Source organism: Meriones unguiculatus, chromosome X, assembly GCF_030254825.1.
Source record: "Meriones unguiculatus strain TT.TT164.6M chromosome X, Bangor_MerUng_6.1, whole genome shotgun sequence".
NCBI classification, from domain to species: Eukaryota; Metazoa; Chordata; class Mammalia; order Rodentia; family Muridae; genus Meriones; species Meriones unguiculatus.
Window position 1 is genome coordinate 141318791 of NC_083369.1, and position 25857 is coordinate 141344647.

Genomic DNA, 25857 nt, shown 5'->3' on the forward strand with positions numbered 1-25857 from the left:
TATATAGGGAACATAAGAAGTAACTGCAACTCATAGCCAAACTTTGGGCAGAGTGCAGGGAATCTTATGAAATAAGGGGGAAATAGAAAGACCTGCAAGGGGTAGGGGGGGGCTGAAGAGATGGCTCAGAGGTTAAGAGCACTGGCTTCTCTTCCAGAGGTCCTGAGTTCAATTCCCAGCAACCACATGGTGGCTTATAACCATCTATAGTGAGATCTGGTGCCCTCTTCTGCGCTACAGACACACATGCAGGCAGAATACTGTATAAATAATAAATAAATCTTTAAAAAAGAAAGACCTGCAGGGGACATGAGCTCCACAAGGAGAGCAACAGAACCAAAAAAATCTGGGCCCAGGGGTCTTTTCTGAGACTGATACTCCAACCAATGGAGTATCTCCATTCATGGAGATAATCCTGGACCGATGCACAGATGTAGCCCATGGCAGCTCAGTATCCAAGTGGGTTCCCTAGTAATGGGAACAGGGGCTGTCTCTGACATGAACTCAGTGGCTGGCTCTTTGATCACCTCCCCAAGGATGGATGCAGCCTTACAGCCTTCCCAGGCCACAAAGGAAGACAATGCAGCCAGTCTTGATGAGACCTGATAGGCTAGGGTCAGAAGGAAGGGAAAGAGGACTTCCCCTATCAGTGGACTTGGGGAGGGGCATGGGACGAGATGAGGAAGAGCAGGATTGGGAGGGGATGAGGGAGGGAGTTACAGCTGGGATACAAAGTGAATAAATTGTAATAAGTAAAAAAAAAAAAAAAAACCAATAAAAAACAAAGAAGCAGCTGCTGGTTTTGGATAAGATTATTAGTAGAGAATTTTTTTCTGGAGAAAATGTTAGAAATCCTGTTCATGGCTAATGTTGTGGTATATCCAGCTGAGAAGACCCCTCTGACAGGGGTTTAAGCCAATCAAGAGTCTTCATTAGCCAACTGGCAACTATCCTGGGTATCTGAGATCCCATGTAGCATTGAGCCTTTCTCAGGGTGAGCTTTTAAGAACAAACACATCCTGGGTGTCAATACCTCAGTTACCAAGAGCAGTGAGCCAGAAGCAGAACTACTGAAGTTAAAAGAGTAAGGTTAATATACCAAAGAACTTTTCCAGAACTAGGGACTCTGATGGATTAGGTCTTTGTTTTCATTTGCAGATGGTGCGGTCTATGTGATGAGTTTCCTGACCTGAATGACACTAACATTACGGTGTCAGTTTGCTGAGGTCTGGAGACCTGTTCCTCCTACTATAGGAATGTCATTTGTGTGATGGACCCTAGAACACACATCTAATGTAAAAAATAATTTTTAAACAGAAGCAATTTCTTGACTTCCCTTATATAGTCTGTCTAGTCTGGAGTATGCAAGTTCTTGGGTTCTGGTTACATAGATGCGGAATTCAAGTAGAAGGAGTTTCAGGACTTCAAAAAGCGAGTCAGAGGGGCCTGGAGAGATGACTCAGAGGTTAAGAGCAATGCCTGTTCTTCCAAAGGTCCTGAGTTCAATTCCCAGCAACCACATGGTGGCTCATAACCATCTACAATGAGACCTAGCACCCTCTTCTTGTCTGCATGTACACATGCAGGCAGAATACTGCATAAATAATAAATAATTCTTCAAAAAAAGGAAAAATAATTTTAAAAAGTGATTCAGCTTGGACTGATGGACATTGGAAAGGGAGCAAATACTAAGGATTGGAGAATGAAAGAGAGAAGGAAATGGTGCCTGGGAGGCAAGGGAGTCAAGAGCTATGTTAAGCTGCTGCTAGGAAGAATTCTTGCTGGGAACTGATGAAAGAAAAGGGTATAAGAGACCCTGGGAATGTATGGAGTCTATGTATGTGTGTGCCTCAACAAACATGCACATACTGGGAGCTGGAGGAATGGGCAAAGGGCTATAGGTTAGAAATTCATCTTCTCTTATTTCAATCGCCTGCAAAACATGAATAGCTTGCCATCTCTTTTGAGTACTGAAGGAGTGTTTTTTGGTGTCATATGGGATTTCCAGTATTTTATTTGAGTTCTTTTAGTTCCATTTAATAATTATTATGCAATAACTATTATTAACGATTAACAATAATGATTAAATTTATCATTATTATTTTATGTGTATGTGTCTGTATGTGTGGTGCTAGGAATTAAATACCGGGCCTTCTGTATACTGGGCATACATTCTACCACTGAACTATCTACTTATCCCCAAGATATTTAATTTCAGAACAAATATCTAAACAGGAAATAACCTCAGGAGAATTACAAGGTTATATGAATATTCTTTCAGACCAGAGCAGAGCAAAGTAGCATCTACTTTTGAAATATATACCTCAGTAAAATACATTCTTGTAATAATTTAGTAACTCTCCTGATAATTTTCTGGAGGGTGGGTGTTCTAATACAGTCATTCTCGAGCATTACCATATATCAGAAACCCTTGAAGTCTTATTAAAACAAACTTCAAGCCCAGCATGGTGTACAGATCTTTAATCCCAGCACTAGAAAATGGACGTTAGGAAGATGGTCGGTTTGAGATCAGCCTAAGTTGCGCAGAGTCACTGTGTCACAAGGCCTCCCCCAAATAAAAACAAAAAACGGAGCTGGACATATAGCTCAATGGTAGAACACTTACCAAAAACCCATGTCTTGCTTTACAACACTAGAAAAAAAAAACAAAACAAAACACTGGATTGCGGAGATTCACCCCCAGACTTAATGACTTGGCAGATCTGGGTCAGAGGACCTGAGAATCTACAGTTCTGTATGTGTCCAAGTGAGCCATACTGACTGGTCTGGAGACCATATATATATATATATATATATATATTTGAGACCATATATTTTTAAATATTTTCATTTATGTATGCATGTGTGTCTACTGAGTATGAATCACATGTGAGCAGATGCACACACATTTCAGAAGAGAGTGTTGGAGCCCACGGAACTGGAATTACAGGCATCTGTGAGGCACCCATTGTTGGTTCTGGGGAATAGAATTTGGGTTTTTTATAAAAGTAGTATATGCTTTTGAAGACTGAGCCATCTCTCTAGTCCCTGAAGACATTTTGATTTATTTATCATTGTTCTCACAATCCACTTCCTACCTGTTATAAATATTCTGGATTGGTTTAAATTCTCTTTAATAGTGAGGAGAAATCTTTACTACCATTAAACATACTTCTTCCAAGGATGATTTAATAAAAACATTTTTAAATGAAACAAGCTTACAATATTAAAGCTCAAAACTCACTACTACCACGAAGATACAGATATCCAGGTATCAAAATATATGTTTGAAAATATATATAAACACTCTGCATCTGATGGCATATGTCTTTAATCCTAGCACTTGGGAGGCTGAGGAGAATTTCTTTGAGTTCAAGTCCAGCCTGGTCTATACAATGACTTTCAGGCTAGCTAGGGCTACATAATGAGATCCTGTCTCAAATGTGTGTGTCTATGTATGTGTGTGTATACATATATACATATATACATATACATATATATATATACATACATACATACATACATAGACACATCCAAAAATGTCCTTGAAAATTTTTGAGAAATGCCAAGGCAAAATCTGCATAATTATTTTACAGTATCACTTAGGCATTAAAGAAAAAAAAAGGTACGTATATGTTCAAGATAGATGCACCTTTTCTCCTTAGCAATTCTGATCCAAGGAAAATGGTGAATCAAAAACTGTATCATGGTGGTGTGTCGCAGCAGTTTGTGTGACGGGGCGGGGGGAGAACAGGCAATGCAACAGCTCCGAGGCAGGCTAGGCGTTGAGCACTCTCCTAGTCGCACTGCCATGATGCCCAAGAAGAAGGTTAACACAGACGCAGTAGCGAAGTTCTGCAAGGCTGTTGGCCAAGCACCCCCCCCCCCCATCAAGGCAGACAAGAAGCCAAAAAAAAAAAAAAAAAGGCTGTGGGAAAAGATAAATCATCAGACAAAAAAGTGCGAAAAAAAAGGAAGAGGGGAGCAAATGGCAAACAGGCTGAAGTGACTGCCCAGCTAACTGCAGATGTGCCTGCAGAAAACGTAGAAATGGAGAACCGGAGTCCAGACTCTGAAGAAGAGAATGAAGCCAAGCCCAACTAACCATCCATCCTGTCTGTCAGTGATCCCTGCCTCCCTTCTTGTATAACCCAGAGGAATATATTTATCAGCTATTTTGAAAATGCGAGTTTTTACTAGCTCTCGAAACATTTTTAAGAGGTGGGGAAGTCCCACCTCATCCCATTTTTTTAAAGTGTAAATGCTTTTTTAAGAGGTTAAGTCATTTGCTGGTTGTTAATTGTTTTGTACAACTAGAAAATAGCAGGATACTGAATCAGGAGTAGCTGTGACTGTCTCGGGGGTCACCATAACATTTCGTAGAGGGGTCTAGTTTTATATCCTACAACACAGAGCATACCAAACAGCAATTTGGAGTCTGAGTCATGCATTTGTGTCTGGAATATTTTCAGTTATATCTGGTCTCGTGTTTCCAGTAGAACCATTTCCTAAGAAAACCACTCCTTGGTCCTTTTCCTGTCAGAACTGTAACATCTCTGGTCATGGCAGTCCGTTTTCCTAGCAATGTGCTGTGAAAGATGGAAATTTTGCATGTACTATATGTGGCATCAAATTGTGGGTCAGTGGAATTGGGGATTATGAGTATGTGTTTGTTATGTGAAGTCTTAAGCAAAACTCGTCAAATTTGAGGCTGAATAAGTTCACGCGAATAAGTTCAAAGAGACAACACGTGGCTCTTCATTTAGGCACGTGAACACTTTATATGGCTCTTCATTTGGGTCCATGAACACAATGTGTCACTTCAAAGTTTGGTACTTGTGTTAAAAATTGTAGTGTCTGTGTACTCTGCTCCTCAGCCAATAAAATCTCAGCTGTGAAAGAGTGAAAATAAAAAATAAAAGCCTTCATCAGGCCCATGGAGGAACTGCAGAAATTAGTGCTACCATCAAGGACCTGAAAGAATCAGGGTGGTGGTTCCCGCCACATCTCTCTTTAACTTTACCTGGCCAGTGCAAAAGACTGATGGATCATGGAGAGAATAACAGTTGACTATTGAAAATCATTCAAGTAGTGACTCCAGTTGCAGCTTCTGTACCAAGTGTGGTGTCCTTACTTGAGCAGATCAATACATCTCCTGGTACATGGCATGCAGCTATTGATCTAGCCTTTTTCTAGGTACCTATCTAAAAGGACCACCAAAAACTACATGCTTCCAGTTGACAAGGCCAGCAGTACACTTTTACCATTCAATGCTATTACATAAATGCCTTATCCACCACCAGAATATTTCACAAGGTGCTGCTTTTGATCAAGAAACTTATTTCATAGCCAGAAAAGTATAACACTGAAGCCAGGAGAAGCCTAGAAAACAGTGTGCTGCAGAGGGCAGAGCCAGAGAAGTGACCCAAGCCCTTTGGAGGAGCCCCACAGATTGTAACTGATTCTCAGATAATGGTCATTAAACTGTTAAAGTTTTGTTTTGCTTTGCTCAGATCGTGACTGTGTATTGGTTGCATCTCTCTTGAATATAACTTATTTTTAATTATATAGGCTCCCACAGCTGACAGACTAAATTTTAAGACTTTGAATTTTAAAAGAGACTGGCTATTTTTAAATTAAATTTTTATTTTTTTATATTAATTACAGCTTGTTCATTTGTATACCAGCCATAGCCCCCTTCTTTATTCCCTCCCAATCCTACCCTCCCTCCCTCATTTCCTCCCATGCCCCTCTCCAAGTCCTCTGATAGAGGAAGTCCTCCTCCCCTTCCATCTGACCCTAGCCTATCAAGTCTCATCAGGACTGGCTGCATTGTCCTCCTCTGTGGCCTGGCAAGGCTGCTCCACCCCCTCCAAGGGGAAGGTGATCAAAGAGCCAGCCACTGAGTTCATGTCAGAGATGAGACTGGCTATTTTAAAGAAACTAAATTTTTAAGTGTTTGAATTTTTAAAGACTGTGGGATTTTAAAGACTGTGAAAATTTTAAATTTGGAATGTTTATATTTTAGTGTTGACATTAATGTACAATCTTGGGGAAAAAGAAAAGAAAAGTTATGGCTTAACAGTGATATGCTTTGTGTGCCAAATTGAAAAGCTATCAATTGTCGTGGCTAGTTTAATGTCAACTTGACACAAGCTAGAATTATCTGAATAGGAAGAAATTACCATTTCTCAACTGAGAAAATGCCTCCACAGATTGGTCTGGATGGCATTTTCTTATATATATGGTTGTGAGCCTAGCCTTTAATGTCTAAGCCATCTCTCCAGCCTTGGCATTTTCATAATTAGTGATCAATGGTGGAGGGCCCAGCCCATTGCAGGTGGTGCCATCTGAGCTGGTGACCCTGGGTTTTGTAAGAAAGCAGGCTGAGGAAGCCATGAAGGAGCAAGCCAGTAAGCAGCACCTTCCATGGCCACTCCATCAGCTCTTGCCTCCATGTTCCATCCCTGTCTGACTTCCTTTAATGATGGCCTACGATGTGGAAGTGTGAGCCAAACAAACCCTTTCCTCCTCAGTCTGCTTTTGGTCATGGTGTTTCAGCACAGCAACAGAAACTATAACACACAAATGCAAAATTATGTGGCAGGAGATTAAAGAACTAGAAGAGGTGTAGCCCCAAAAGGGGTCTGTCATAGATGCTGTTTGTGGAAACTACAAGTTTGTCAAAAAGAATGCCAAGTGCTAATTTTTGCCTATACACAAAGGTCATACCATATAAAGAGAAAATCGTAATATAAAGAACTTCCTGACCCAGAATGAGAAGGGACACCCCTCCAGTCTGCTGCCACAAATATCTAGCTGAGCTCTATTATCCATCCTGGAAAAGGGTAAAAAAAAAAAAAAAATCATAGTTGATTAAAAGGAGAACTCATCTTACAGTCCTTCATGAGTCCTTCTAGACCTGGGTTCACAGAGGGAAACACAGTCTCAGTCTCTCTGGTCTGAGATAATAGACAGAGCTGCCCCAAATCTTAGAAAGAGTTCTGAGCATAAATGCAGTTACTTGAAGTCAAATACAGCACAAAGAGTAAACATCTAAGAAGTCACCTAAACTCCATTAACACTTGGCTGCAATTCCATTCAATTGATCTGAGTCCTTCTGGTAAGTATTTTGGCCATACACTGGCTACAGCTTGCCTCTATACCAGCATGGCTAGCTTGCTTCAGATTAGTCTATGAATCACACATACAATTCATATCTAAAGCTGGTGGCACTGTCTGTGTCACCAGGTTTCCTTAAACAGAATCCTGTAAGTCTGGCAGAGGCCTGTCACAATAATTCCTACCGTAAGATAATACTTCTCTTCAAAGACCAACTCCCTTTTTTGTTGTAAAATATAAAACAGCCAGGCTTTGTTAGAAGATACTAGTTTCTTGTGGGAGATAAGAAAGTCCCCCACCACATTCAAACACACACACACACACACACACACACACACACACACACACACACACCACTTCATCTCAGAGGTCAAAGTAACACCAAGCTGAAGCAACACTGTGGCACCATGGCAAGATGACACGAGGCCCTTAAACCTTAAAGCTCTTGTGAAGCCAGGTGTGTACCTAACAAAGCAGACTAAAGGGAGTAAAACAGAAATGTAATTATTTGCATCAGAATATTCCCAAAGGGAACTACAATCCCACCTGCCTATTTCTTCTACTAATGTTACCCCTAGGTTTTTCTAATGTCAAGACATTTGTGCCCACCACTACCTTGAGTCCAGGGGCATATGAAATCATTTCCACTCTGGCTTCACCTTTCTCAAACATTTTAGCTTCAAGTTTCCAAGGCAGGCTTTAAGTTTGTATACATGATCTAGAAAACACTACTTACCTTAAAATCTTTCCTTAGCAAATGAGACTGAGTATGTTTCTACATGAATGGAATCCTAGAAAAAGGAAAACTTGTATCTCTGCAAAGGATCCAAAATCAGGAGTTTCCCTAAAAGCTTGCTGGAACTGCATTTCTTCTCATTTCCATACATAGTGAAGTCATTTCCAAACAACGCCCTTGGGTGTTTAAGGACAAATTCTCATTCTAGGGCATTACTTACTTATAGATTAACAATCTTGGGAAAAACAACAGCCTGCATAAACTAGAGGCAAATCTCTTTGACCAAATCCTATTTTTATTAGGGAGAAACCTCACTTCCTTTAGATCCAGGATCTGAGGCATATAAGATGTAAGCATGAGTTCCCCCTTACATCTTCAGCTCTAATTCCTTGCTCTGCTGAAAACTGTTCTGAGTAAGATTAAAAAAAAAAAATCCAAGGAGCATGTATTAAATCAGCTACTATATACCCTGCCTCACGAAGCAGTGCTCAGTTTGGTGAAGATATGAGTACATAAATATTCATAAGGCAACACAGAGAAGTTACCATAAAGCTAGCATTAGCACAATGAAGAACACATTGCTTGAGGTGGTAGGAATGGAGGCACTCTCCCATCTCAACTAGAATGCTTACCATTGAACAGACTGAACACCAGTACTAACCGAGATGTGAGAAAAGTTAGAACTCTCAATGGAATACAAAACAGTACAGCTACATGTTAGGGAAATAATATTGTTCCCCTGGTATCTACCTTCTAGTTCGAAGAATGTATGCATGTTACCTCCTATGATAAAACAGCTCTGCAGGAGGTGCAGAGGTACACCGTTCACTAAAATTCCCACTAAACAAAGATGAGGAACTGTGTCTGGATCACCAGAACCCATTTTTTAAAAGCTGGGTATAGTGACATGCGCCTGTAACCCAAGCATTGGAAATAATGCGGAAGCCCTAAAGCTCACTGGCCAGCCACTTTTACTGAATCAATGAGCTTTAGGTTCACTGAGAAACTTGGTTCAAATAAATATGCAGAGTGATCAAAAAAAAGACAACCACCATCAACGTCTGACTTCCACATATATTCACATATGTGAATGTGTACCTGAATGTACACATGCATACATTAACAAGTACATACATATGTAACCACAGACAAAGAAACACACACAGAGACAGATGCCCCAAACACACATACAAAAAGTTTTGCAGATATGACTAAGCTAAGTCCCAAAGTAACCATAAGGGAGCTAGGAGAGTTGGGAGTTGAGATTGAGCTGATGTGGCAATGAAGCAGAAATTGGAGACAGAGAATCACATATGGTATGCTGCTGGCCTGGAAAATGGAGAAAGGGTTCAGGAGCTAAGGAATACAGGAAACAGATTCTTCTCTAGAGCCTCAGAAAAGTTCTGCTGCCACCTTAATTTCAGACCATCTGACCTATAGAGTTAAAAGATAATAAGCTTACTTTGCTTTTAATCACTTCTTCTGTAGTAATTGCAGCAATAGAAGATGAATACAAGCACTGTGTAAAATAGTTGGCAATATCCACTAAAGTTGAACATATGCCTATTTTATGACCCAGCAATTCTACCTGTGGGTTTATAACCAATAGGAATATATTTGCATGAGCACCTACATATGCATACAAATATCATGTCTATAACAGTTTTAGTTAAAACCATAAAAAGGATGTGTATAGTGGTGCATGACTTTAATCCCAACACTCAGGAATTAAAGGCAAGTGGATCTCTGTGAGGTTGAGGCCAGAATGGTCTACATGGAGATTTTTGTCCAGCTAGAACTATGTAGTGAGACAGCTTGTCTCAAAAAAAAAAAAAAAAAAAAAGAAAAGAAACTAGAAAGAGCTAAGTATGGTTTTAAAAAAATCTCTAATCCAGCACCTAAGAGATAGAGACAGGAGGACCAGAACTAAAGGTCATTCTCAGCTATGGTCAGTTCACAGCCACCCTGGGCTACATGAGACTAAATAAATAGAACCACAGAAACAGATATGATGTCATGCCCCTCTTATCTCAACACTCAGAAAAAATAGGGGGACTGATGCAAATTTGAGGACAACTTATTTACACAGCATTTTCTGGGCCAACTATGGCTAGATAAAAGCCCTTATTTTAAAAAGATTGAGTGAATAAATGAAATTCAACTGTGTATCAATAAGAAAATAGAACAAATTATTTACATTATTTAATAATCAGAAATATAAAGAAATGGGCCACTAGTACTTGTAATAGCACAGGTTTACCCTCAACACATATATTAAGTAGAAAGAAATATAGGGGAAATTTAGGTAATTTATTTTAAAAATATCCTTCTGGAGATGGAGAGTGGTGATGACTGTACAAAGATATAAATCTTTTTTGTTGTTGTTGTTGTTTTGAGACAAGGTTTCTCTGTGTGTAGCCCTTGTTGTCCTGGAACTCGCTCTGAAGACCAGGCTGGCCTCAAACTCAGAGATCCATCTGCCTCTGCCTCCCAAGTGCTGAGCTTAAAGGTGTGTGCCACTATTGCCCAGCTGATATAAATCTTTTTAATGCTACTGAAGTATAGACTTAAAAACTTTTGTCTATATGACAAAAGTTCTTGCTTGTTTTTTTCTTGGGAGTTGGGGAGGAGGTGGAGAACAGGGTCTCGTGTTGCCCAGTGTGGCCTGAAATTCATTCTGCAGCTCAGGCTGGTCTGAAACTTCAGATCCTTATGTACAAAGTGCTGGTATGGTACAGGCATGCACCACTACATCTGTTGAAATGGTAAATCTGACACTAAGTTTTATCACAATGAAGTAACAAGGCAGAAGTTCACTTAGATGGTAGACTTTGGTTCTAAGCATTTGTATGTTTATGTTAATCTAGCTGCATGATGTTTTCTTTTGAAAACAGTAATACCATATCAATCTTTTTTTAAGAAAGTTTAAAAAACAAGAAAAACAAATGGTAGTGAAAAGATGTTAAAAGCAGCGCTACCTTTGTGGGTTACTGATTAGAAAGAGGCAGTAGGAAGCCTTTTGGGGAATGGAAATGTTTAATTTCACAATCTAGGCAGTGGTTAAATATGCACATACATAAAAATTCATTAGACTATACACTTAGGATTTATAAAGCTCAACTTCCAAATGTTAATCCCAGGTTTGTTTGGATATTAGTTTGTATCAACATAACCACACTATATAGAAAATGGAAGAGAAGAAAGAAAAAAGAAAACCACCAGAAGTATATGTGATCATGGAAAGTTTCAGGGAGGAGGTAAAGTGCCAGTCAAATACTGAGACATGGACATGGTAGACATGAATAAAGAAAACAGATACAGAAAAGATGATAATTCTAGACAAAAGAAAGAGCATGCAATTGTCACTAATGTGTAAATAGGTGTAATGTGTACTGTTAGTCAGGGCCAGCGATCACCAGCCAGAGAAAGAGGCTACAGGGGAAGTGCAGCTTCATCTCAACAAGCCTGGAAACTCTTATCACCAGCACTTTCTCTAGGACATGCTAGACTGACATCAAAGGAACTTAAGACCAGCCAGAAAGTAACATGATGTACTCATGACATGGAAGGTGGTCTGGACACAAGGAACAATAATGTTCTTTTATTGCTCATCTGGTCCTGGACGACAAGTCTATCCAAAGGTGCTACCCACAGACATCAGGGTATAAAGGATGAGGCAGAGCTTCTGTGTGTGTGACTATTATGGGAGAGGAGGACCTCAAACCCTGTGGCTGTTATGCCCATCAACAATAATGAAGATCAGGTATAACTTTCCCTCTGCCTGCTGGGCTGTTTATAAAGGATCACAGCATCACAGGGCTGGAAAGCACCAGTAAGGCTGCATGGAATACTATCAGGTGAGAAAAAGAGTTATAAGGTCCAATGTCTGAGGCCAGTTTACGAGAAGTATGGAATACTGTCAGGTGGGCCAACTCCTGAGGCCAGTTTATAAGAAGCAATCTGGAACAAAAATTGTGACTTCCCTATTTTACTATGAACACCCTATAGAACAGGGAACATTACTAATTAAGCTGTGATAGCCAATGCCCCAAATGTCCTTGCCAACCTCATGTCCAGCCACGGGATTCACTGACCTATACTCATGATCCAGATTCTCATCAGCTATTCTTGCCAACCTTTTCCTGGAGAAGTTTTTCCTGCAGCTCACCCAAATTCTAATGGCTTTATGGTTTGGAAATGCCTTCTAAGTATGTTGTGCTCTCCATCAAGCTGTTTAAAGACTTTAACTTCTGTCTTTATTCTTCAGTGATGACAACTTGATAAAGCTTAGACAAGACTTCCAGAGCCTATTGGTATCCCAGAGCCATCAGGAGCTAAATATACGTTTTACCTACTAGTTTTATTATTGTCACCACCTTATAGAACTGATTATGAACAAAAGAAGTTATAAGTTATATTCCTGAGAATGGTTAATGACAATTATGCTAAATAAGAACTTGTACATAAAAAAAAAAAAACAAAAAAACCTGCATAAGTCTGAAAGTAACTTGTTTGAGATCTGGAATGCATTCTTCATGTCTGATCCTAATCAGGCAAAGTGAGTCAACAGCCTGGTCTACAAAGTGAGTCCAGGACAGCCAAGGCTACACAGAGAAACCCTGTCTTGAAAAACTGAAGAAAAAGAAAAAGAAAAAAAATTGGGGCTAATGAAAATAGAATCAAGTGAAGTGTAAATTTAAATAGGTGAGGAGGGGAAAGAAAGAACAAAAACATATTTTACAGAATAAAACTACAATTATATTTAGCTTTTTTTAATGCCTTCCTTTTGAAGTTGTAACTAAAACTGTTAAATAATGGTGGTTATCTAGCTAATGAAATGAAGAACACTAAATTTTGTTCACAGCACATGATTCCAATGGTGGAAAATTACCCAAACACAAAGAATACTTCCACTGAAGTCTAGTGCTCAAACAAATTAAACACATACAGTTAATAAAGTAAAAATAAATAAAACCACTTAAGAAGCTATTACCCCTATACATAATGCTATTTCCCTCTCCAGTCAGCTGGATACTGAAACACATATACCTAGGTGCTGAACGAAAAGAACATACAGGAATCCTATTAGGGTACAGATTTAAAAAAAAAAAAAAAGCACAGGAATGTTGTATTTTACCTAGTTTAAAATTCTTATGGTCATTTCGAGCTAATGGTACACATTAAGAAGCTTTTTTTAAGTAGGGGTAAAGAACTGTTCAATAAGGGGTTTTGGGTACCTAGAGAAAGACTCTTGCTACAAGGGGATTTTCTGTTCTGTAGTTATTAATTTCAGGCATGGTATTCATCTCTAGCCCCTCTCAGAAGGGATTAAATTTGCTGCTTATAAAATTCAACAGTAAATCATGGAAAGTGGATGAGAATTAAAAAAGATAGAGACAGAATAATGGAGCTGAGAAATTAATCTAATATAGCTACCACTGCAATTGGCATACCACACTTGTTAATGAAACCAGCACTCAAGTCTTGGATCTAAAGGTGAAGACCAAGCAACTGCTTCAGGGACAGCTTGGTCAGGCAGAGACTTGTCCTGCAGGCCCTGAAGCAAATTCTGGTTAACTGGCCTTTCCCAGCAAGACACTTTGTACCTAATGCCAACCCTCTACCATTAGACCACAGAACAAAAAGCACAAAATCTAGAATGGAACTAGCCAAGACTAGTCCCCAGTGTTGAAGCACCTATTCTAATGAGCTCATTAGAGTTGGTGGGTGGCTTTCATAACAGGGACTACCACAGCACAATATAGTCAACAGCACAGTAATCACACTCAATAGAATGGTACACTGAAAACCTAGAAGGCTCAATTCAGGCCACTGAACTTTCTATGACTAAGATGTGTAGATTCCTAGTGATGCCTAAGATAGTAAGAGTTGGCTAGTTGAAACCTGATCAGTTCATCTGAAGATGTGCCAAAAAATGCCGCTTGATAAACTATTTCAATGATTTTATATGCTAAGATGTTATTATATATATATATATATATACATTATATATATATATATATATATATGGTTAAATCAGTAAATCAATATATCTATTTTCCATTCATTCCCTAACTAGAAAATTTAAGGTTACATATGTAGCTAGAACTTTATTTGCATTTGCTGGCACTGATCTATACTGTTGTTTAGTATTTTCTTTGACTTTTGTTTTCACTTTTTATTCATTCTTATAATTTTTTTCATTCTTATAATTTTACAAAATGATAACTTTGATATACTATTTTTACTTTTAAAATACAGCTAAAGAAGCCATAAACCTATTAATTCAAATTTGAAATGATAAGCATGTCTGCATGAAGCCTAAAATTCTATTATATACATTACCTGTTATGAAATGCTGGCCCAAAGTATGGTATATGGTCTGTCAACAATGCCAATGTCCCTATTGTTCATTATTAGTCCACAATAAAAATGTAACTTGAGCCAGGTATGGTGGCACATGCCTTTTTCTATTAGTTCGAAGCCAGCCTGATCTACAAAACAAGTTCCAGGACAGCCAGGGTTGTGTTACAAAGACAAACCATGTCTTTAAAAACAAAACAAAACAAAAAAGTAACTCGAAACACATCCAAAGCATCTACAGCACTTTTTATTTCATATCCATGGATATTTTTTATTTTAACACTTAAAGTATGGAACTTACATTTTCTGTGTCCTCTTTTCCTTAGTACCTCTTCTTTACTGTGTTCTACTTAAAAACTGGTTTAAAATATATTGCAAATTGGAAATGAAAAGAAAATGGTGTTCTTTCCTGAAGTCAGTTTGAGATACACTAGTATCAGAGACTTTTCTGTGATCCTGTACAGTGATGACCCAGAGGCACAGCAGGGGCCTCCATGCTCAGTCATACTGAATTCAGCTTTCTAAGGATAAAAAGCCAATTAAGGTAGTCTTCAAACATCCTCAACAACAACAACAAAAGAGTCATAGGAAAAGGATAGGGATAATTCCTAGCAGACCAGAAAATTCTGTTAAATTGAAATTTTCTCCCTCTAAGCATTTTAATAATAAGATTGTTGCTATAATTCTAAAAATGAGATCCTCATCATCAGTGAGAAAAAAAAAATCTCTGTACTTATGAAAAGGCTCATAAGATCTTTCTAAGAAGCCAGCAATGGTAGTGCTCACCTGTAATCCAATACTTAGCCAGTAGTGGGTGAAGGTTCAGGAGTTCAAGGTCACCCTCAGCTACACTGCCAGTTCAAGGCCAGCTTTGACAGTATGTTGTCTTTTAAGAGAGAGAAAAAATCAAACAAACAAAAAAACAGCATTCAGGGAGACAGAGGCAGGCAGATCTCTGTGAGTTTGAGGCCAGCCTGGTCTACAAAGCCAGTGCAGGACAGCCAAGGCTACACAGAGAAACCTTGTCTCGAAAAACCAACCAACCAACCAACAAAAACAAACCCAAAACCAAAAAAAAAAAAAAACAAAAAACCCAACAACAACAAAAGACTTCTTGTAAGATGTGTCTACATAGTACTGAGATAGATTTTAAGATCTGTGTGAGAAGCACAGGTATTTTGAAAAAAGCATGTTAGATCGTCTATCTTTAAGAGCAGAGGCAAGAAAATTAAAAAAAAAAAACAAAAACAAAAACAAAAAACATATTCTCAGGCTGGTGAGGTGGCTCAGTGGGTAAAACTGCTTGCTGCCTAAGCCTGATGACCTCATTTCAATCTCCAAGACCCATGGAAAGAGAGAACTGAGTCCTGAAAGTTGTTTACTCACCACCACATTCCTAATGTGACATGTGTTCGCCCACACTCACACGAGAGTGCTAAATAAAATAATTTCTTAAAGAACATTTGTGATTGTAGTGGTACTCACCTTTAATCCGAATGCTCAAGAAGCAGGGGCCTGTTTAATCTGCATAACAAATTCCAGGGCTGCATAATGAGACCCAGTGTAAAACAAAGCAAAACAAAACAAATTAACAAAACCCAATAGATTTGAGTGAAGGGGAATGGGGATTGGTGGCTAATGAGGTAAGTTTCTTCAAGGGCTGATGAAAACTTCTTTTAACTACAGTGATGACTACAGTGATGACTGTTTTACTTTGAACCCACTAAAATAACTGAAATGTGCATTTTAAATAGGTGAAAATAATCTGTCGCATGCCTGTGATCAGAGCACTCAGGGAGGCAGAGGCAGGTGGATCTCTGTGTGTTTGAGGCCAGCCTGGTCTACAAAGTGAGTCCAGGACAGCCAAAGCTACACAGAGAAACCCTGTCTTGAAAAACCAAAAAAAAAGGTGAACTATAGAATATATTAATTTTATCCTAATAAAGCTGTCATTACAGAAATGGGAGTGGATAAAGTGAAGAGACGGCAGAAGAATCATTCCAAGGGCTGCCTACAACTACAAACCATGAACCTAGTTGGTACTAAGAAGAAAAGGATGTATTTTCAGATGTTCAATCAATCCAACATTCACCAGAAACTAAGAACCATGGAGACATATCCTACCATTTCAACAAATCACAGGCATTTAGCATGACTTTTAGTTGCTTTAAAAGAAATTGGTTTATTTATTTTTATGTAAATGAGTGAGTACTCTCTTTTCATACAAACCAGAAGAAGAAATCATATTCCATTACAGATGTTTGTGAGCCACTGTGTGGTTGTAGGCAATTGAACTCAGGACCTCTGCAAGAGCAGCCAGTGTTCTTTTTTTTTTTTTTAAGATTTATTTATTTATTATGTATACAATGTTGTGCTTGCATATATACCTGCACGCCAGAAGAAGGCTCCAGATTTTATTATAGATGGTTGTGAGCCACCATGTGTTGCTGGGAATTGAACTCATGACCTCTGGCAGAGCAGCCAGTACTCTTAATCTCTGAGCCATCTCTCCAGCCCCCCAGCCAGTGCTCTTAACCACTGAGCTATCTCTCCAGCCCAACTTTTAGTTTCTCAATCACTCATAAATTCATTTTCTTTTGCCTCAACACAATCTGAATTTCACAGTTCACAGGGCTTTTAATATGAGGACAAGTTTCTAGGCAAGAAGAAAATAAATTTAAAAAAAAAAAAGAAAGAAAGAAAATAAATGTTTCCACCAGAAAATCCTATCAGACTGATACAAGGAGCAGATGTAGAGGAATTTATCTGGCAGCACCTCAGATGATAAGACAATAGACCTCACATTAGATGCAAAGAAGAAAGCAATCAGTCTCTCCCTTCACCAGCCCACAATACCTGGTCACCTTTAATCATCTCCTGTTTCTTCTGGTATAATTATTTTCACAAAAGTTTAGAGGGAAGGGCCAGGGCACATTTCCAAACTTAGCAGTTACCTTAAGTTTTCTCTTATATGTGGGAGGCAGTTGTCTTCCCAAATCTGTCTTATGAGAGATAGTTTTAAGTAACTTTTTTTTTTGAGACACGGTTTTGGTTGGCCTAAAAATCCCTATGTAGGAACTAGTCTCAAACTCAAGAGAGATCCACCTGCCCCTGTCTCTTGAGTGCTAGGATTAAAGGTGTGTGCCAGTATGAGCTGTAAGCAATTTTGAAGCCTGGGAGTATAACTCTATGTAGTGCTTGCCCAGCATGGAGGAAGCCCTGTGGTTAATGCCCGTTATAAATATAAACAGATAAATGCAACTTCAAAAAAGGATGAACAGGGGTTAGAGAAATGACTCGGTTAAGAGACCACGTCGCTCGCTCTATCAGAGGACCTGAGTTCAATTCCTAGCATCCACATCAGGTCACTTGAAACCACCTGTCTGTCCAATTCCAGGGGAATCTGATGTCTCTGGCTTCCGCAGGTACTGACACTCATGTGTGTATGCCTACACATAAAAACACATAATTGAAAATGACGTAAATTTTAAAACTCAAGAGGCTCATCTACAGCCATACCACCACCCTGAATGCACCCAATCTCCTCAGATCTCAGAAATTAAGCAGGGCCAAGCCTTGTTCGTTCTACGATGGGAGACTGCCTGGGAATATTATGTGATGTAGGCTTTAAAAAACAAAAACAAAAAAACAAGAAGCTCTTTAAAAAACTGAATAACTGATTTGGGGGGTACTTTTTAACCTTTATACCCAACCCCACCCTATTAGACTCCCTAGGGAATTTGCTAAACTTCCATTTTGTAGCCCTGCAGTCTCCTATTCTAGAGATGAGGGTAAGAAGATACCAAGAAACACTACCTTACCTATAAGCAATTTTCTCTCTACCAAAAAGTGGGAGCTTAAAGTTCTGAGATATTCTAAATGTAATTGCAAAAGGCAATGGATATAAAGGAGAAAAGATGGGGCAGTGAAAAAAAATTACAGCCAGGCATGATGGCACATACTCATAACCCCAGGCAGCACTTGAGAGGTCGAAGCAGGAGAACAGAGTTAGAGGGAAGCCTCAGCTAAATAGCAAGTCCGAGACCCTGAAAAAGCAGTTTACGTTATTAAATGCAGCTTAAACCACTAAACAAATTTTGCTATAGCAGTCTTGCTTACAGTCACAGTAAACAGAGGCAACAATTTTCTTGGCAACAGTCAATATAGACTCAGTTTAAATAACTTGCACCTTTCCCAAATTTTCTTCACAAAGTACCCTTCTTTTTTAACTCTCTCCTCCTTCTCTCTTCCTCTCTCTCTTCTCTCTACCTACCCGTGTGTGCGTGTGTGTGTGTGTGTGTGTGTGTGTGTGTGTGTGTACACACTTCACAGACTAGAAGAGGGTACTGGATCCGTTGGAACTGAAGTTACAGGTGGTTGCGAACCACTGACATGGGTTCTGGGAACTGAATTATGGTCCTCTCTAAGAGCAACAAGTGTTGTTAACTGCTGAGCAATCTCCCCAGCTCTACTCTGCCTTTTAGAGCTTCAGACACTTCCCCAACTGCTTACAAGTCTTGCTGCTTATGGCTTAAGGGAACTTGCCCCAGATGTACACCTTTCTTTTCTATTACCATTAGTAACAAGTCAATGACTTTTTCATTTCAGAGTACTTGGCTTCATGAGTTTTGGTTTACTAAAAATGAGAAAATAATTTAATTCAGTTAGACAGTGATTATCTGAGGAGTACAGGCAAAACCCAAAAGACTTCAGGCCACATGGACTCTAAAAGCACACACCCTCTACATCCATGCAAAAACCCACATGTACACACATGAATAAAACAACTTTAGTCAGCAGTGTTGGTGATGGAGAACAGGAACATGAGTTCATACCCAACAAGGGTTATATAGCATCACACACACCTGTCTCCATCCCACCCCTGTTAAAATAAAGTGAAAAAAAAAAACCTGTTCTCTTTCACAGAGTTATTAAGAATGACCTCTAAATGCTCATCACAGGCTATATTTAAAACCTAGGATTATTTTTAGAAATTCGGAAAGAAACTAGTGTCCACACTGCAACTGAGCAATAGGGGGAAAAAGAATTGTCCCCTTAAAACTCCTTCCAGTAGCAGGGTGTGGTGGTGCATGCCTTTAATTCCAGTAGTCTGGGAGGCAGAGGCAGGCAGATCACTGAGTTCAAGGTCAGCCTGGTTCTCCAAAATGAGTTCAGGACAGCCAAGTCTACACAGAGAAACGCTGTGTCAAAAAACAACAAAAATTTTTCTTCAAGTAAATTAAAATCCTAGATAAACCTTACAGCCCCTTGTCTATTACAAGAAACATCTAAGTAACTTATTTCAAATCCCCTTCAAAGAAAAACATAAACTCAAACAATACCCTGTTCTAATGTTTTTCTCTATGGGATCCCCTTTGCCAGAGAGAGCTGGCTCTGGTGTGTGGGTTTTAAGTTCAGAATCAGATATGGCCTGAGTTTTCCCATAAAAAATAAAAACATAAATATAGATTTAAACGGTAATTATTACTATCCTATGGTTATTAAGTTGTGCATTTAATAAAAAGCACGATAACACAAACTAGCTGTCTCAAAATTAAGAAACAAATAAACACCCCCAAACACCACTTCATTTCTTCTCCCTCCACCTTTTCTGAAATAATTTATCTCCACGATGTGATAATTCCCAAACCAAACAAGGATTCATGTGAGGGTTTATTTTTGTTGTTGTTGTTGTTGTACGAACGTTAAACTGCAATGAAAGATAAAAAAATAAATAAATGAAATTAGTTCACAGTATCAACTTTTTAAAATGTCTCCAGGAAAACGTGATTAAAATCCTTTTCCTCGCTGCGTATACCTCCGCACCACCTACAAGCATACAGAAGGTTAGTAGAAACAGGAGACGTTTTCACAATCAATGTCCTCAGGATGTTCCCCTCGCGCAGACGTGATGAGGACCTGCATCCCCCATCCCCAGACACGCACCCCGGGCTACAGCTGCAGTCCCTTTCGCTAGGACACTCAATCACCACGCAGCCAAGAAACGGGGGCAGCGCTTGGGCCAGACACCCCAGGAGCGAAACGACTACCTCAGCGATTTCAGGGGTGGGAGGGAGGGGGGGTCGTCGTCGCAGTGGCCACGGCCCACCCACTCCCTCCCCGAACCCGCCGCTGCCCAGGTGCGGCACAACGCGACAGTTTTCCCAACCCCGAGAGGCCAAGGAACGCAAAGCTGGGCCACCTTGGCGGTTGACTGTGGCCCCCCTGTGGATGGGCGTTAGTCAGGTAGGACAGCGAGCCAGCGGAGCCAGCGGAGCCAGCAGAGCCAGCCGCAATCCTTCCAACTCCGAACACCTCAGCGGGTCCCGCATACCCATGGGGTCGCCGTCCCAGAAGCCCCCTCCAGCGTCGGGTCGTCCCTCAGGCACAGCGGTGGAAAAGGACACTTGCCTCTCTCTCTCTCCAGCCACCACCAGCTCACTCACCCACGCCAAGCCCGAGGAGACCTTGTCACCTGCCGAAGGAGGGACGCGGCCGGAGGCCCCCAGCATCAGGTTGACCTAGGCCCCAGAAAGGGCATCCAGGGCCCGGAGCTGTTGCCCACCCCGCCCCCAGGGGTCCTCAGCCCTGCCCGCCCAGGAGCTCCCACGGCCTTACCTGGCGGCCGAGGGGTGCACTGTGAGGCTCGCCCCACGCTCGCTTCCACCGTCTTGGTGGGCTGCTGCGACGAGTCCTTCACGACCCCTTCAGTGGGGGCTTCGGCTTCGTCACCACCACTGCGCTCCATCGGGCTGCACGGGCTGCACAGGCGCACTGTCCGGACCGCCGCGTCGCAGTACCAGCTCTGCAAGTGTTCCAATGCGCACGCGTCCTCCCACCTTGCGCTCTGGTCCTACAATGCCTGGGCCCGCTGCTGTGCTGGACTCTTAAGCAGCAGCCAGTGCGTCACCTCAGCCAGGGAGCGCATGCGCGCGCAGGAACTGCACGTGCTGTGAGCTCGCGTGTTCTCTCCCAGGGAGCAACTGTCCTGGTGGTAAGAAACGAGCCGCTGCTCGCGAAGGAAGTGCTCAGAACCCGCTCACAGTGTGCAAACAATTGTGTACGCATCAATCCTTCCTGCTTAGTATCACATGCTGTACCCACCAAACCCCGCACGTTCTCTGCACACTCGGCTTAAACGAGCTTCCACTCATCAGTCCATAGAACTTCTCAGACCTTGCACTCATGCTGTGTGCACACAAGTGTCAACACTGAATGCCTGAAAAAAAAATCCCTACAGCTCTGGGTACTGTTCATGTCTAAGTCTTTAAGTGGTCACCACCTGGGACAGGTACAGATGACAGAGGGCCATAGAATCCATTCTCTACCACAATTAGGTTTCAGTTCAATTATTTCTTTACTCGCCAAGTAGTCATCCTATAAAATAATGAGATTCATTATCCATTTTCATATATGTCTGTCATGTACTTTGTGGGGGTTGGGTTTTATTTTTTATTTTTGTTTTCTTTCTTTTTCAAGACAAGGTTTCCCTGGGTAGCCCTGACCATCCTGGAACTCACTCTGTAGACCAAGCTGGTCTCAAACTCAGAGATCTGCCTCTTTCTGCACACCCCTACCTCTTACCCCTAGGACTGAGATTAAAGGCGCGTGGCACCACCTCCCAGCTAATGGGGAATTATTTTGAGACAGGTCCTTACATTATATTCTAGGCTGACTTGGAACTCTGTAGCCTGGGCTGACCTCTAACTCATGGTAATCTTTCTGTCTCAGCCTCTCAAGTTCGGGCCCGAGTTACCCAGCCATACCCTGTACTTTGATCATATTGTCCCTTTCATTAACTTCTTTTGCCCAAACCCTCCACCCACTTGCCATACCTTTCTTCTGCCTCAAAAGTCTTCTTTTTATTTCCAAGTTACATATGTGTGCGCATGTAAATATACTTTTAAAATCTAGATTCTTCATATGCTGTATGTTTTGTTTTGGACAGTCTCATTCTGTAGCTCAGGCTGGTGTGGAACTCTCAAGTTCTCAAGAGCTCTCAAGCTCCCTCGCTGCAAACGAGTCTGATGCTTCTGCCTCCTCAGTGCTGGAAAAAGCAAAGAACCATTCTGGACTTATATTTGTCTTTTTGTTTATTTGTATGTTGTTGTTTTTTTTTTAAAGGGGTGAAGAGGAAAGATTTCATGTAGTCTAGGCCGGCCTTGAACTCACTATGTAAGGGAGATCTGATCCAACTGCTCCGGCTTCGTGAATTGTGGGATTCAAGGCCTTCACTATGCCTGGTTATATTGTTTCTTTCTGAGTCTGACTGACTTATTTTGCTCAATACAATGATCTCTGGTTTTATACATTTTATAGCAAATAACATATTCTTTTTTCCTTTTTTTGGCTTAATTAGACTCAATTGTGTGTTTATACCATCTTTTTAAAATATCTATTCATTGATGTACACCACGTCAAGTTCTATAAGTTATCATGAATACTGGGCCACAGTAAACAAAGGTGCTCAAGTATCTTTATTGTACACTGACTTTGAGCCTTTTGGTATATAGCTAGTAATAGTATAGATGCGACATATGGTGGTTCTACTTTTCGGTTTGGGAAACCCTTGTTGCTAACATCTGTAGTATTGTCTCTGAATTTCCATTCCTACCAGTAGTGTGTAAGGGGGATTTCCCCCATATCCTCATCAACATTTGTTGTTTGTTTTATTTTTTTATATTAATTGTTTATTCACTTTGTATCCCAGCTGTAGACCCCTCTCTCCTCCCCTCCCAATCTTACCCTCCCTCCCTCATCTCCTCCTATGCCCCATGTTGTCTGTTTTCTTGATGATAGTAGCTCTGACTGGGGTGAGATGTTACTATCTACGCGATTTGGTTTGCGTATTCCTCCCCTCTTTCTCCCTGAGGTCTCATCTAGCACAGCTTGCAGTGGCCAGAGATTTGCTGTGCAGACAAAAGTGACCTTATACTTTTGATCTTTCTGAGCGTGTGAAACTAGCCCCACTTTTCCCTTTACACATTCTACCCGCTGAATAGCTGGCAAAGATTCTCTCTCTTCTTGTGGCCTTTCTCTGATAATTGTTTCCTTTGTTATAGAGAGCTTTGTGATTTCTTGCGTTCGCCTTTGTCATTTTTCGTTGTTGTTATTAATTGGATTCATTTTTTGACACAAGGTTGGTTGTCCTAGATTTCACCATTTTTCCCAGGCTGATTGGGAATTCTCTTGACCTTGTCTTTGAAATTCTGGGATTTATAGTTTTGAGCCTCAGGAGTAGGGGTCAAAGAAGGTTATGATGTATTATTTTCCCAGCACAACCTTTCCTCTAGCCATGTACAAATGTACATGGTTTCAAAAACATACTGAAGGGACCGGAGACAGAGCTCAGTGGTAGACTGCTCTCCTAGCTCCTGTGAGGTATATAGGCTCCAAATTTGATTCCTAAGAAAGAAAACAACCATGGTGGCTAGGCATAGTGGCTTATGGCTTACTTAATCCCATCAGGAAGGAGACAGAGGCAAGCAGATATCTGTGAGTTCAATGCCAGCCTGCTCTACATAGTAAATTACAGGCCAGCCAGGGATACCTAGTGAGAACCACACCCTTGTCTCAAAAAAATTAATTAAGAAAGACAACCATTTTGAAAAAGAAGTCATTAATGTCTGATCTTGGCTCACAGCTATAATCCCAACACTTAAGATCCTCAGATAGGGGCTGGAGAGATGGCTCAGAGGTTAAGAGCACTGGCTGTGCTTCCAGAGGCCCTGAGTTCAATTCCCAGCAACCACATGGTGGCTCACAACCATCTATAGCGAGATCTGATGTTCTCTTCTAACTTGTAGGTACACATGAAAGCAGAACACTGTAAACATAATAAATAAATTTTAAAAAAAGAAAAATATCCTCAGATAGGAGGAGTATAAAGTTTGAGGCTAACCCAGGCTATAGAGAATTTGAGGCCAGCCTGGGCTAAATAGCAAAGAAACAGAGAAGGGAAAGAGGAATGGTGAGGGAGAGGAGAAAAAGAAAGAAAGAGGGAAAGGGAGGGAAGGAAAGAGAGAGACAGACAGACAGAGGAAGGCACCAACATGGCCTGCTTAAGCTTCCAGGTGTTTAGGGAGGCGTAGCCTACTAAAGTGACTACTCTTTTCACAAGTAGCTTAGGCTACACAGTTTTCGATTGGAAGGTGACCAGCCTTAAGATTTTTATGTTTTTGTTTTTTTGAGACAGGGTTTCTCTGTGTAGCCTTGGCTGTCCTGGACTCACTTTGTAGACCAGGCTGGCCTTGAACTCATAGAGACCTTGGGGAGTGACTCTGGAGCTCTCTGGACCCTCTGGGAGGATCTTCAGATCCCGAGAGAATCAGATGGTGGGCCTGTGATGGTCTGGTTTCTGTTTGTTTGTTTGGTTGGTTGGTTGGTTGTTTTTTTTTTTTTTTTTTGGTTTTTGGTTTTAAGTAGCATTGGGGCTCAGAGCTTCTCACGCTCAGCTGCTCAGATTCTGTTTTAAGATCCCAGGGAACATCTTGTTGTCTCTGTTCAGCGTTGTCTTAATTGTTGCAGTTGTCCCATTGTTATGGTCTTGGGCTGATTTCACGTTTGTTGTTTCGTTTCAACTATTGGTTTCATTTCTCTTTTCTCTGTTTCTCACCCTACTCCCTGACTAACCCTTTCTTCCATAGATTTCCCTTGATGGCAAGAGACTAGAGCTTATTGATGCTGCTTTCCTTCAAACCAGCCCTGGCTGGGATGGGAGGAAGGCTCTTAGAGTTACTGCCAGAGTTTCAGGGTGGCTGCCAAATGCTCCACAAATATATTAAGTAACTCAGGTAGACCAGGGACCCACAAAATCCCCTACTGACCTTTTTAGAAAGACTCATGAAAATAAAATGGGTCAAAGGATCTGGGAAAACGGACTATGGTTCACTCCTGAAAATTCACTTTTCCTCTGAGGGAAATATCTTTGTGTTTCATATTCTGGGGGGGAAAAGTCAAACTTTATTTATTGGCCAGTTAAGTCTTAGCTTAGTTTTAACTCATTTTAAACCCTGCACCTTTCAGCTAAGAGTGACCCTGCTTCTGCCTGGATGAAGCAGGAGGTGTCTGACAGCTGCTTTCGAAAAGGATACTAGCAGCTTCTTAGCTTCTCCAGTAAAAAAAAAAAAAAAAAAAGCTGATGCTTTATGCCCATGAGAATTGGATTCAGCAGGTAACAAGATGTTCCTCCTTTGAAATTACAACTAAAGAAAGTAAAAAACAAAAACAAAAACAAAAAAAAACAAAAAAAAAAAACAAAATAAAACCTGTCTGTTTGAAATGTATGAATATACTATGTTCTGGATATCTTGGTTATGTATGGTTAAAAAAATTCTCTAACATCTGAAACAAAAAAGTTAACTTCTATTATGTTTTTCTTGTATACCAATACTTAAACCACTGGTGTTGGCACTGGTTTTCTATATTAACTCTGAAGGAGCCAAAATATTTCTGAATTTAAAGCTAAAAGCTTAGCAAAAAGAAAAAGATATCCAAATATATGTGTACAAACTGTTGACCAAATGTGCTTCTCCTCTCCTGTCTCACAGTTGGGATGTCAAATGTATACCCTACATTGCTTAAGAAAATGTTACTATTCTGAGACAGGGTTTAAGACTGTGCTTGATTAATGAAGC

The 25857-nt window shown here is 40.5% G+C and overlaps 1 protein-coding gene across 10 annotated transcripts in view; it reads right to left on the reverse strand.

Annotated features, from left to right (window-relative positions):
- Map7d2 (MAP7 domain containing 2) overlaps positions 1-21109 on the reverse strand; it is an 81705-nt gene extending 60596 nt beyond the window's left edge. For 6 of the 10 annotated variants that reach the window (XM_060374367.1, XM_060374369.1, XM_060374366.1 and 3 more), the window contains exon 1: positions 20840-21108. In XM_060374367.1, coding sequence (XP_060230350.1) covers positions 20840-20969 — 130 coding nt within the window. In that variant the 5' untranslated portion in view covers positions 20970-21108. Of the gene's footprint in view, positions 1-20839 lie in introns of all 10 variants that reach the window. The other 4 variants (XM_060374365.1, XM_060374361.1, XM_060374368.1 and 1 more) reach the window with 3 other exon arrangements.
- Between the last annotated feature and the right edge of the window lie 4748 nt (positions 21110-25857).